Source organism: Cinclus cinclus, chromosome 2 (assembly GCF_963662255.1).
Source record: "Cinclus cinclus chromosome 2, bCinCin1.1, whole genome shotgun sequence".
Classification (NCBI taxonomy): Eukaryota; Metazoa; Chordata; class Aves; order Passeriformes; family Cinclidae; genus Cinclus; species Cinclus cinclus.
The window spans coordinates 91,221,018-91,235,725 of NC_085047.1; the positions used below are offsets into that span (position 1 = coordinate 91,221,018).

The 14,708-nt window shown below is 41.3% G+C and overlaps 1 protein-coding gene across 1 annotated transcript in view; it reads left to right on the plus strand.

Annotated features, from left to right (window-relative positions):
• Positions 1–14,708, plus strand: part of SH3RF3 (SH3 domain containing ring finger 3) — a 242,854-nt gene that overhangs the window by 142,200 nt on the left and 85,946 nt on the right. The window contains exon 5 of the mRNA XM_062487937.1: positions 11,487–11,750. Coding sequence (XP_062343921.1) covers positions 11,487–11,750 — 264 coding nt within the window. The remainder of the gene's footprint in view (positions 1–11,486; positions 11,751–14,708) is intronic.

Below are 14,708 nucleotides of genomic sequence, written 5' to 3' on the forward strand. Positions count from 1 at the left end.
TGCTAATCACAGCAAACAGAGGGGAAATAATCTCTCTAAATTCCTGGCAAGTGGGTCATCATGTAGGTTTCTTCAGACAATGTGAGGATGGACACTCCCAGTGGGCTCTCACTTGAGGAGGTCTCCAACAGCAAAGGGACGAGGAGGCTGCTCACACAGTGCAGATGTGGATTAGCTAGCTCCTCTCACCCTGACATTTTGAGCTAAGAATATTTCAACATTAGCATCTCTTAATGCAGTTTCTTCTCACTGGCTATAAAACCTGTCCTGGTACAAAAGAAACCTCTGTGATTTCCATGTAACTATGAGTAAAGAGCCGTAGCCATTTTTGTATAAAAGGATTTGTGTGGGCTGTTGGTAAGGGCACGCTGCTGATAAATAAGGTTCAGTTGTAAATATTCTCTAGTGACATGGGAATTTATCCACCTATTGAAGTTTACAACTGAGCTACCAAGGAAACATGTTCTTTAGCTCCACTGTGTATGCAGTCCACGGTGCATTTATCAAACACCCTGTCAGTTCAGGGAAGGCACAGTTCAGGTAATACAGTATTTATGAAACTGTGAATACCACCTCAGAAAGTTCTCTTAGAGTACATTTTTTAAAGCTGTCTTATGAAAACTTAGAACAAGTGGAAAGCAGAGGATGTATTTTCAGTTTTATAGCACAGGAATCTGCTCTGTGGTTACATGCAGTGAAAAAGATACAACAGAAAGACACACTTCCTAGGCACCACATTTATTTATCATAAAGCTATCACAAAGTAAAAGCTGCATAAGTAAATAAAATGTGAAATTTTTTTTCAGAATTTTGGGGGTTAAATAGTAATTTCAGATCCTCTCCTTCGTCAGAAATAAAATCAAGGCTGGCTTCTCACCCTTCACCTATTTATCCATTGCAGTTTACAGACCACCCTGACACCACAGACAGGTTCTTTGGGTGGGCACTTGTTTGTCCCATTCCCATATCAGAGGGTCATCATGATATTTTGTCTTATACTGCCTGTCCCATAGTCCTTGGAAACCCTGGCAGTGACCCTGCTCAATCCCCTGTAAAAAAAATAAATCCCTGTTTCACCCTTCAGGCCTTGCAAGACTGTCAGCCTCAGAGACTCCTCAGCTCCTCAGTAAGTGCAGGTGTCAGTATAGAAGAATTATCCCCACCTATGTCACCTCAGAAAGACTAATTTTTAAAAATCCTTAATTTTTAAACTTTTCTAGATTGTTTTCTTTGGGTGCTGCAGCCTGTGAGGTGAGGCTGCCAAAGTGACTTGTGTTGTTTCAGGCACCAATTTTCTTGATCCTTAGTGATTGAAATGATGGAAGAAGCTTTTGGGTAACCTTTAAGTTAATACTTATGTGAAGGAAGGGAGGGAGAAAGAGAGGAGAAAGATTTTCCTGGCGTGAATTTATGTTTGTAAAAAATTATTAATAGTAGTAGTAGTAGTAATAATAATAATAATAATATCTCTTCTCTACTGCTAGCAATCCTGGCAAGATTCACCGGAGTGGGGCTCCCTCTGTTGAGCTTTGGGAGCTTTGCCAGATGGTAAATACACCTGCCTGCTCCATTTTTAGGGCAGCTTCATCTCCAGGCCCTTCCTTACCCCTCTCCCCTCTCTGTAGTCCAGGTAAGAGAAAAAATTGCCATAGAAAAGTCCCAAAAAAGCAGGGTCTGGGAGTGGGACGTCTGAGCTGTGACCTGCCTGGTCTCTGTCAGGAGGAAACCCAGCTCTGATGAGTTGTAGCAGGACTGGACCATAAAGTCTTTGCTGGAGTGGAAGTGGAGAGAGGGTTTCTGCTTAGGAAACACTTGAGTCACAAGGCAAGGAGCCAAAAAGAAAGATGTGGAAAGGCTGGAAAGTAAACCAGAGGTATTGGGCTGCATAGCAGAGTTACAAAGATGCTGCTGGAAAATGTAAGCTATCCCATGCTTTGTCAGCCTCCACCAGGAAAGATCAAATGAAGCACTTACACCAGAGATTCATGTTATGGACTTTAATGCAATACTTCTTGTATTTTCCCCAAAGTGTTCTTTTTTTCTTGCTGTGACCTACAGCATAAGGAACTGTGGAAAAATTCCAGAGCTGTAAATGCTGCCGTTGTGGAAGTGAAGAAGCCTGAAAAAAGTTAAGGCTCTCAAAATTGCACAGGCAACTCATCTCTTTTATTAAAAAGCAAGCAAGGACTGTTTCTGTCAGGTGGCTGGGAAAACTGGGTCATGATTCTGACCAAAGTGGTGTCATCTGGGGAGTAATCGATGAGAGATTTCATGTTTATTTAAAGGTTTTAAGACACTTTGAATTAGGAACACAAGGCAACCTTAAATATATAATGTTTTAATGCCTTGAATATAAGGAGGATTTTTTGTGTTTCTCTGCAGCTTCAAGGGAGCTCCAACTTGATTTATCTCTATTGGTGGCTCTGGAAGGTTAAATGTAGCCAACTGTGCTGTCTTTTCTCTTTGAATTGCTCAAATAGCACATGGCTGTCAATTTGCTTAGTAAAGTTGCACTGGAAAATGTATTTTTTCTGTTATTTATCATTTCTTCTGTGTTAACCCACCACCAGTTCCTGAAGCTCAGGAAGTGTTTGCTGGCTCTTGCCCTTGTGAAGCAGTCAGCTGAGGCATATTTTGTCTGATGGTTTCTCAGGAAGCCACACTGCATACCTGGCTTTAGAAGTTGTGTCAGCTATTGGTTGTGATTGCCGCAGCAGCCAATCCTTTCACTGAGATCCCTGCACAGGATTATAAGGGTCAAATCTGGTCCTTAGGATCCAGTGAATGTTTTCTCCCTGAAAGGTGAAGGACACCTTAGATTCTTAGAACCTAGCTTTGGTTACGACTATGGCCAGAACAAGACATCACTTAATATTTCACTCGGTAGAGGCTGCCAAATATTCAGCTTTGTTTCAGAGAAGATTACTTGAAAAGATAATTTGATTGCTTGAGAAGGTTACTTGAGAAGATTAGTTTGAAAGACAAATCTTTATACCAGGTAGGAATTTTCTATACACCCACACGGCTTCATCAAGATCAGTGGAATTAAAGTGGTTCAACTGAAACCAGAAAGTGACCTACAATTCCAGCAGTGTGTTCATGGTACCACTTATTAAAGAGCAGAGAATTTGGAAGCATTTGGGTTTTGCAGAAGGGGAGGGACTTTGTGCTGACAGGGTTAAACAGGTGGCTGGTGTTACCCACTAGTTCTCTGGGCAGCCATAACTGTGAATTCACTGCTGGAAATCCAACCTGACCCTAAATATCACGTGTTGTTTAATAGGAGAGCATGTAGTTTGAAAACACTTAAACAATGGGTTACTAAGAAAGAGAGATCTTTGAATGTGTAAATATTGATAAATAGTGAGTGAGGGGCTGAAGCCATGTGAGATGTGCAGAGGACATGAAGCTATTAGCTGTGATTGTGAGGTCAGATGCACTCTTGCATTCAAGTTGTGAATGTTTCTAAGAGAAATGGCATTGGACAGTAAAACTAACTCAGCTCTGATATTGGTAAATTCCAGACAGACCTATGTGACAAGCTGTGCAGTGGAAAGCCTGCTGTCTTTTTCCCAGTTGTGCTGCATGCATCAACTGCATTTACTAAGAGAAACTTTGAAACATTATTTAATCTTGCTATGTACAAATGTGGACCTTATAAGGTGAAATGCAAGTTGTGCCTGTTTGCCAGATAAATTACAAAATAACCTCAGCAGACACTGCTCTCTTGGAAGATCAGTTCATGCTCCATCGGCCCATTGCTGAAGAGGATGAGCACCATCCTGTGCTGTTCTGGGGTGGTGAGCACTGTTGTTGCCTGTTCATTGGACAGCAATGTCGATGTGCTAGAATGATGCTGTACCTGCCCGCCTTCGTGCTCCATCTGTTGAGCAATTCCCTTGTTATCTTCATGCTAATTGCAGAAGTCATTTCTGGAAATAGAAGATAGGCTCCTAATCTGTTTGGACACTTCCTCTCCATATATAAAGGCTACCTCTTGCAAATGTGTAGCGACGTTCTCAAGACCTTTTAGTTTTGGAAAAGGATTTACCCGCCTCATGCATGTTGTCTGCATGTGTCCTCAGATATCACAAGGACAGCAGCCCATCTGCAGCACCATCAGCAAGGGTCAGGGCCTAAGTATTAGTTAACCATTTAGTCAAATAAAACAGTAAAACTTTAGCTAAGAAGTTTTATTTTTATTGTGATTAATTAATACCTGTACGGCACTATCAATAAACATGCCACTTTCCAGAGTATATAAACTATTCCATTCAGTTTTCATTCTCCATGGTGCTGTTTCTATTGTCATCTTAAATACTTTTTTCAGGATTTTACTGATCCGTCACACAGAGCTGACTAATAGGATATAACCAGGTTTTGTCTTTGCTGCTTTGTGCAAATTTAGAGTCTCTTTGATTTATTTTCCTGTAATTAGCTTTCTGTGAATGCAAATGCTGCAGTGTCACTGTTGGGATATGTTGGACAGGTGACCTGTACTTCTGAATCACTGCACGTAAGACGAACCATCTTACACAGAAGACAAAGCACATTTGAGAGTTTTTGCTCTGAGATATGATGATGATGATGATGATGATGATGATTATTTATGATCTGTCACCCTGAAAGTTCCTCTTGAGGAAAAAAGCCACTTAAAACTGCAGGTCACAGATCTGGCGGTAGTATACATTTTTTGTTTTAACAGCACTAGCTGAAGTTTGCCTCGACCCCTTGTTTCTTCAGCTTGCTGCATGTACAAGTGTTCTCCTGCTTCCTAGGGCTGATTAGAGGCATCTTTTAATTTAGATGAAAGTTGTTGCTCTGGAAAAGTGTTAAACTGAGAGAAAGTGCAGCAGGCAGGATGGTGAGGAGCAACTGGACAGTGCACAGTCCCTGCTGCCCCTGCCAAGTCCAGCAGACACAGCTGTCATTGCCACCACAATGGAATTGTTTGTTGTGCCAGACTACCTTCCACTTTTCTGTCCTAAAGGGATTCAAGCAGGCTCATGATTTAAATTGTTCTCAGCTGATTTGAATGGGGGTTTTGGATGCCAAGATCCCAGTAATAGGGTAGTTACAGGGAGTAGCCCATCTCCTCCTCAGCAGTCCTGCTGATGGATGCTCCATCACGCAATCCTCTGTCCTCTCCAGCACAGCTGCTGGGATTTCTGCAGAGCTCTTATGAGTGTCAAGAAACCATATGCTGAAGTGCTACCCAGCCTGTTTGTGGGGAGTTTCCTACCAGTTGGAAAATGTAAATTCAGTCCAAACCATCACCACTGAATCTTTTCTTATATAGACTGGGAAATTCAGACTAATGTGTGATGCTTCAGAGCAATGGAGCAAAAAATTAGCAGTATGTATTTTAATTATTATTTATGCTCTATAGTAATAGCTTGTATTTAACTGTATTTTACCACTGAGATGTGCATGCTTTTAATTACTTTTCATTACTTTTTCCTTTTCTTCTTTATCGACTTTTAATTTAGTTTGGATGTTTACACTTGATAGTTCTTGATGAAAGAGATAGATGTATATACATTCATGCAGAGGAACAGACTCTTCAGAAATATATTTGGAGTATGGGGGATATGGAGATAGATGTTGGAGAATTTTGAAGGACCGCAACAAGCAACATGCCAGTGTGTTTTGCTAAACTGACTTATTACAGGCTTAAAAAAAAAAAAAAGAAAATATTGTCCCTAGCAGTGTTCTTATGAGGCTGTTCCAGGACTGTGTTCTGAGGTTGTTTGGCTTTATCCCTTCCTGCTTCACCACTAGCTCAGATGATCATCAAGAGCCATGGAGCAAAGGGAAAGAGGAGTTAAATACTCCTCCACCTTTTGCATTTCTCAAATTCTTTGATTCTTTCATCTTCTTAGCATAGGGGTCAGGTGATGCTGCTCTCCCATGGGGCAGGCAGCATCACACCTGCCTCTTGAGGGAACCATGTGCAAGAGAAGGCCTTGAAACAGAGAGGTTGAGGTTTCCATTCTTTGCATAGCTTGAGCTGCACAAGACAAGAGCTTGGGCAAGAGAAATTACCCTTCAGCATTAACATGGTTTTCACACTGCAGAAAAACAATCCTCTGCTTTGCTTTGTAGAGAGGAGTTGTAGCTGGAGTCACAAACTTAGTTTGAGAGAAGGGTTGGATCATAGCATTTCTGTCTGGGTTTAGCAGCTGGATGCCTTGCCCTATTTATTGTATTTTTTATTTCTTGTTTTATAGGCACCCACATGGTACTTTGGGCAAGCATTAGACCTTTTTTTTCCCTCCATCAAGTCCTGTATGCAGAAGTGGGCAGGCTGTGATCCCAGTTAGAGTCTGCATTGCTTTTTAGCACATTGGGGAAATGTTTATTTTCTGTAACTTTTGAAAACTGAAGACCTACTCTATCTGTGCAGCTCACATTCTACTAAGCTTTCTACTGGGAGAATTTATTAGAAGCATGCATGTTTGGGTTTTTTCCCATTCCTTTTGTTCTTCAGGATACATAATGAAGAATGCTCCAGCTTTGCCAGTTAATTGCTTCATGGCTGTTGTTTGTCAATTTGCCAGCAGGTTTCTGCTTAACTGCTGCCATTTGACATTGCTGAAACACAAATGCAGAATGATTGAGTTGCCAACATATCATTGAGTCTTCTGCAAGGGGGATTTTCAGCATATTAACGCTTCAGGCTTTCACGTCAGTATTGATTGCTGAAATAGAAAAGAAACCTTTGGCAGTATTCAGCATTGTGCCAGCATGGATTTAGTGGCAAGAAAAAGAAACTGGCAGTTGCCATTGGCTGTGACTTCATCCCTTCCTTTCTTCCTTTCTTAAATTTTTTATTTCTATACACACCCACACAGAGTTTTGAAATTTAATACACCTCATAGCCAAATGCCAGTTAGCATCACAATAAACCAGCAGGGCAAGTCAACCACTTGCAGTCAGATGTTGAGGCTGTTTAATTTTGCAGCCACCTGCATTATTCCCAGCCAGATTTCATGGCAGCTGGGGAGGGGGGTGATGACAGGGTTTCCTCACAGTGAAGCACAGGTCAAGAGCAGACTTGGAGGGAGGCAGTGGGATGATGGTCTCTGCCAAGCTCATCAGGGGACAGCCAGGCTGCCACCACATTGGTCCCTGGATGCAGGAGTGGACACTGTGAAGCTGGGTGGCATGGGGAGAGGAGCAGCATCATGCTGCTGGGGCCAGGCTTGGAAAGGGAGTTCCCCTCCCTGGGCATAGTGAGGCAGAAGATGCCAAGATGGGGTCCCATGGATGAGCAGGGACTTAGGTGGTGGAGCAGGGGAAGAAGTGTATGGCTCAGTGTTGTCCACCAGCGGTTGCTGTGGCAGCGCTCATGCATGGAATGGGCACAGGAAGGGTGAGGAGGTTTTGCTCTGCTGAAGCAGGGAGCAAGAGGAAGGTATGAGCCTCCTGCAGTTGCTGGAGGAACACCTCTATGCGCTTTGCCTGGCCTGAACCTTGCCTGTCTCTGCTTTGCTTTAGTCTGATCTCTTAGATGATACTTTATATCCTGTTTTAAATTAGAAAGTTTTGTAGGAAGGACCACCTGGGCATTCTGAAGGTGATGATTTCTGACTGAAATGCTGTTGCGTGGAACAAAGACCTGAGGGGAAATAGGACAGGGCATGAGCCGAGGTTCTGAACATAAAATGGAAAGGACATGCCCACCAGCAGGGCTTGGGGAGTTTGCACATCAGTCAGATATCAGTCCTGGCCGACCTCTTTTCCTTTGAGTTGGGAAAGTCAAATGAGGAAGAGGGGGGTGGATAGGCCAGAACTGGCTGCGCAAAGATTGTAAATGAGGAAAATAATCAGAATCCGAGGAAGATTTCTAAGAATCACATTACAAGTACAAACAGTGGCAGAGATTGTTTTTATTCTATTTCTGAAAGATGCTTAATGTTCCCTCCTTTCAGATGTAGTTCAGAGGAACTTTCTGAATCTGATCTGCTTCTCACTTATGAATTAACCAAAAATCGGAGTAATAAAGGGGAACTTGCAAAAATATGCTCCTTAGGAATCATTAATATAATGTGACCATGAAAAGTCCACTGAAAGCTGGATCTTTTGGCCAGAATATAGAATCAAAGAAGATTCAAGAGTTTATCTCGGGTGTTTGGGGTTGGTTGGTTGGGGATATTTTGGGGTTTTTGTGGGTTTTGGTTTTTTTGTAATTGTGATACTAAATTTCTCTCTTTGATTGATTTGAGCAGACACTTAAAGCTTCAGAACAGATCAAGTAGCTTCATTTGGAAAGCATTAGAGGACATGGGTACCTGGGCCACAGTAAATTCAAGGTTTACATGGGTTGCGCAAATCAAAATGGGTACATAGAGCCTTACAGAAAGGCTGGGAAATGTCTCAATTTTTCAGTAGGGGGGTATCTTTTCCATTACATAACATGTTCACCTTAAAAAGTGCCTCTACAGAGTTTTTAGTCAAAAAGCTGTGATTCAGAATTAGAAAAGCTGTAGCTGGTAATTGGAACAGTTTGTTTTGGAAATCCTTCCCACTGTCAGCTGCCCAGATCTTCTCTGTATAGGACAGTTCCTAGATAACATGGTCCACAGATAAGCCCATTAAAGAGAAGAGGAACACAAGCACCTAAACTGCAAATTCCCACATCAAGTTCTCCAAATAAAGCAATGCCAGATTTCAAATTTATGTCTGGCAGTTGGTTTTTCTTTAAAGTCTACATTTTCATCATGTGAAGGCAGAAACAGGGACCTGAATCATCTTCTAGCCAGATCAATTAATTATCAATAAAAGCCCAGCACGTGTTGCATAAAAATTTCATTGATGAAGTGTGTGGACTGGATGGAGTAAAATCCACTTTATTCTTCTGTACCACTGGGGCTCTTCTTCAGAACAGTGGGGGCTGTTGCCTTTCTACACAGTAAATTTAGGCTTCGTAAGATAAAGTGGCTGAAAAGTAAATAAACTGATCTGACCTTCAATTGCTACAAAAATCTTGGGATTAGGAAGGTCCTGTCTAGGGTAAGTGATACAGAGCGTGTTTGCCAGGAATGTTTCTGGATCAGCAGTGTGCACCTGGCAGTAGTCTTACTCTTACTTTGATAAACTGTCTTCTCCCAGCATGAATTAAAGTAGTGATTCTTTTATTTCTAAATTACTACAAGGCTCTGTAGTTTTTCAGCTTAGTGTGGGGTTTTTTTCCTACTTTCAAATGAGTAATGCAATCTGTGCCTTACCTAAGGAGTTTGATGGTAGTGTATACTTAATCTTTAAAATGCTGTGTAGGGGGCCAAAGCTTTGCTTTCAAGGGAAATAACCATCCTGGAAGAGAGAAAAATATCAGTAGGATGCTGCCACTGATTTGCCAGAGATTGTTTGATTGTTAGCTGGCTGTTAATTTTATGCCTTTTTAGTTATGTTTGAAGGAGCTTCCAAAATAACTGGTATTTAAGTGGGTAGCTCCATTCAGATACAGCAAAATCCAGAAGAATACAGAGCAAACAGAGGAACTGCAAATTGCTAATGGGAAAAGTTAGAACTAGGGACACATCTGAATGAAATTAAATCCCCCTCCAGACAGCATGGATAGTTCTCTGAAGACCTGAGTCTGTTTGCCTATCCCCTTCACTATGGGCTGAAGGCAAAAAGATCTGTCACACAGCTTTCCTAGACCTGCGCAGCTGCTAAAGCCTTTCCCATTAAAAATAAGTAAGTTAACACCTGTGTGTGAAGGTGCACTGAAGAAAGTTCCTCTTTGATCAGCACGGTGTCTGCCTGCCACAGTGACCATCTGGTGCCCAGAAGCGGGCGGAGGCAGCGGCAGGCAGTGGGCTGTGCTTCTCCTCCTCCTGCCAAAAGATGCAGGTGTAAGAGCATAAAACTCACCCCACCAGAGCAGGTCCATTTAATGCACCCATCAGAACTGGAAAATGCCTCTGCTTGTGGCTTTAACAAATACCGTGACAATTCATCCCAGTATCTCATTTTCTGGAAATGCAGTGTTTCTGTCAGGCCATTCCACCTTCCCCCTGGGGAAATCATCAGAGTGTTATTTTAGGCACAGGAATGTCATCGAGAAGTACAGGCATAAGAAACACCTGGGGGAATACCAGGGTGTTTTATTAAATATAGCTTTACTTTTTCATTGTCCGTGTAGGACACCCCATTGACAGGCATGATGCACAGCAGGGAACAGACTAATCAAAGGTATGTGTATGCAAAGAAAACTGTGTAATTTTTGTTAATACAACTCTGGAAAAAAAAGCCTTCTTACAGAAGGTTGATTTTACAGGATCCCTCTAACATCCCTTGTGTTATGTGCTACCATGTATTTGCAAGCTGACTCTTGGTTTGAATTCAATAAAATGAAAAATGGTATAAGATAATACAGCAATACACGTTTTATACTCCAGTATGGGTTAAAGAAATGTCACAGGAACAAAGCAGCAGAAATCTGTGTCCAACACAGTTAGTCCCTGCTCTGTGGGACTCAGCAAGAAGAGGACCAAGTAGACGAGGACAGGGACTGCGTAGACCGGTACTTCCACCAAAACATTATCCATGCAGACACAGCCTGGGTGAGATAATCTAACTTTCACTGGGACAAAATGAACTCTGAGAAGAATTCCTCACATTCAAGTGGCTTCCATCAAATAGGTTGCACTCTTCTATCATACCATACAATGAACTTTTTAGGCTTTTTTTTTCTCATGGGCCATGACGTTTTAGTAAGTTTGTTTAATTCTTTTAATGACAGTGAGACCTTCAGAGCTCTTTTTAGTTCTAAAAGGAAGATTTGAGGCATTCTGCCTACCCCACTTTTCCACAAGGACATTAATTCATTAGCAACAAAGAATATTATAACTGTTTTACAGTAGCCCTCAGTGAGTAGCATGAGACTTGGGGATTTTGAAAGAAATAAGAGTATTTGGTTACAGAATCAAAAGCTAAACAAAAAGCTTCAAACTCAAAAACGTTTGGAGTTGCTCAAACAAATGCAGTGAAAAATTAACAGTTTGCCAGCTTTTATAACCCTGTGACTCATCAAGCTTGTATTGTTTTGTATCTCTTCCGAGCTTCAGAAACCAAAGCAACCCCGAAGGTCAAAATGTCTAACATTTTACCTTTAGACATGTCCAGGTTTAGTTGTTTAAACATATAGTTCTGCTTACATAGGATATTTTGCAAATTAAGTTATGCTGTTTGGTGGTGTAAGAGGTACTGCAGGTTTCAGCTGAGCTACATGAGATGGACAGTGACTGCTCTGATGTAACACACCTACTTTCTCAGCCTTACCATCATGTACATCCTAGTTTTCCTGAGATCCAGCATAGAGCATTATGTGGCAGTCGGCTGCAGTCATTGGGGCAATTTGGTAAATGATCATGGCTGATCAGTTTGCTTCTAGCTAAATAATGACTCTAAGAAAGATACTGGTGCTGGCTGGAGGTTGCTTAAAGATGTTTGTTTTGTTTCCCTAGACTGTTTCTCAGCTTCCCTATGGCAAAGCCCTCTACACATATGAGGGAAAAGAGCCTGGTGACCTCAAGTTCAACAAGGGGGACATCATCATCCTGCGGCGCAAGGTGGACGAGAATTGGTACCATGGCGAGCTCAATGGCAACCACGGCTTCTTCCCTGCCAGCTACATCCAGTGCATCAAGCCCCTCCCACAAGCTCCACCTCAGGGCAAAGCACTTTACGACTTTGAAATAAAGGATAAAGATCAAGACAAGGATTGCCTGACCTTCACCAAGGTAGGGGAATAGGTTTTTTAAAAAAGTGTTCAGAAATCTGCTTTGGTAGGGAGTGATGGGGTACATGTGGTGCTGGCAGCTGAGCCAGCAGCACAGGGGTGCTGGGACTGGTGGGAGACCTTCTTGGTCTTCCTGGCCTCTCTGGCCTACCCTGCACTCTGTGAGATAGCTTGTGCCACTAATAGCAAGGCTGGTATAAAGCTAGTGAAGCTCAACAAGTAGAACTGGCTACACGCTTCCTGAGAATGTTTTTTTCCCTCTAAAAAGCATGCATTTCATCTGCATTGAAATGTTCCCCAAGAATGACTAAAAAAAAAAAAAATCCAATGGAAATGTGTCTTTTAATGTTCCTTGTTGAATCAGATATTCCAGTGTTTTAAAATTACATTCAGCTTCAAAATGTAAATTGGATCATACCACATACCAATTAGCAGTTGAAATACACTATCACCATAATAGTATTTCCTATTTAAGAACATAAAGACAGTAAAAAGCAGACACTTTAAAAACAGTCTTTTTTTTTTTCGGGGGGGGAGGGGGAGAGGTGTTTAACCAAAATGTTTAATAAATTCCCATTGGAATGAGAGAAAACTGAGATACTGTAATTTCCTTTGGATTTGAAATGTCACGTTCTCCCTTTCACCCCCACCTCCCCACCTGCTTTTTGTCTCCCACTCCCCTCCCTAGCAATTTGTGTTGACCTTAGATGGGTTTCATGGATATCAAGAAACCCACAGTAAAATAAATCATATCCCTTATTGTTAATTTATGGCAGTGAATGCCATGGAGAACCTGTTCATTGTCATTTTCTGTTTTATTTCAGCTGTCTGTGGCTGTTATAGTATCACATAAAGTAATAACAGTTATGCTGAAAATGAATATGAAGTAGATGGTAAAAGTATCCTTCACCAGGATTTTACTGACCTCCTCTTTTGAAGCTACTTATTATAGCTGAATGAATTATTTGCAGCATATAATTTTCTCACCGAATGTAACATCTTTTTCACTTATGCAGTGTTTCTCAGCAGAATGCAATTTCCTAGACTGTATACTTTCTCATATTTATTTAACAAAGGATTTGTAAGCACTTTTGTTCCATAGCAAGTGAAGTGTTTGATTGCAAACACTGCAAGCCCTGCAACTAGCCAGCCTCCCTGGAGCTGTGAATCTCTGTGACAAAGTGGGCTGCTTAGTGAGAAGTAAGAGCCATGCACTAACAGAAAGTTCACCAGAAGTTACCTCTGAGACCTTATCAGTAAATATATATTTTCTGGTGTGTTATTTTTCTCGCTGCCTGCCCAGAGGTACACTAGTGACTTCTGTGAGATGCAGTCTTCCTTGTCTGCTTAAAGTATTCCTTGCATGCTCCATCTTAAGAAATTTAATAGGCATGCCAGGCAATTATGGTCTTTTTTGTTAGAGCAAGTCCTTTCCTAGACACTTTTGTATTTGATATATTTGGTGCCATATATTAGAAAACCTTTACAATAACTACCTTTGTATAGTGATAGTTCTCATTTTCTTGGCTGTCCAATGTCATTCTCACATGGAGCATTTCTTCCTTCTGTATAGCTCTACTCTCAGTCTCTCAATTTTCCTTGTTTTCACCCCTCGTGTTACTGTCGGCATCCTTTTATCCCTGATGACTGTGTTTTCCCCAAGGGGCTTTACTTTCTCTTCTACTGCTATTTTCTTCTTTAGCTCCTTCCACTACACACACTGTCACCTTGTAACAGTTTTTATGTCCTACCTATTGTTTTCCCTGACAGTGAATAATCTGTTTTTCATCTTGGGACTTCACTGTCATGTTTTCATCAGTTTTGTCCATGCTAATTTTAGCTGTCACCTGTGCTGATGAAGGTTCTTGTTTAGCCCAGATTACAGATCATCTGCTGATGCAGTCAGTTCCTCTGCACAGAGTCCTGAGCACTGCAGTGCTATAGATGTGATTTGTCACTTTGAGCAATATGCATCACTTGAATGTCTCAGTTTGCATCTGAAGATGCTGGACCAGGTATCAGCTTCATTTACACTATTTGTTCCTTCCTCTGGCAGAGGGGTTACATTGGCATAACATTTATGCAAACTAATACAACCTATTTCTGTATTGCAACACATTTAAGGCTTGTGATTGGATTTTACTTATAAACATATAATAAAGAAGAGTTTTCCTCTAAAAAGAAGGCATAAGAAGGAAAGTGAAATATAGGGATCTTCTGTATCATCTTGTTTTGTTGCTCTTCTGCTGGTCTTTGCTTTTTCCCATCCCCCTTCTTACTATGCACTCATAATATCTACTAGTCTAGTAAAAGAAAACAAAGGAAGGATATTTGGCATTTCCTCTTCCTAATTTGCTTTGCTATATTTTTCAAAATGAAAATGTTCCATTGTTCCAGAGGTATATTGCAAGGAAATGAAGTCTACACAGATCTTCATGAGGAGTGCTGCAGGGTGCTTCTGCCATTTACCTATTTTCATCTCCTGTAGATACAACACTCTCCAAATAAAAGGCCAAAGATGTAAATGTAATCATTTTTATGTGTAAGAATAAAATCAGGAGGGGCAGCCAAAAATCTGTCTTGAGTATCCAGTGCAAGAAATAAAGCTCCCACATGACATTCTTTTACACCATTTCGACTTCTCCCTCAAGCCCTCTTTCCAGAGAAGCCATACATACAGGCATAGGGTCTCACCTCTGTTTTCTCCTCTGTGCTGTCTGTAAGATGGTAGAATATCCAAGATTTCCTACTTAAGATGTTTTCCCTCAGTGTTTGGCAGTGATTAGCCAAACCAGGCTGTTTTTTTTTTTTTTTTTGTAACAACTGGTTCCAGCCTTGTGTTAACTTTGCACCAATTTAGCACCAGTAGTTTCAGAAGTTATACTCCTGATGTTCCCTAGTGTGGTTGCAATCATGATGTGGCCTACAGAGTATAATTACATGCTCTTGGGATATTTTT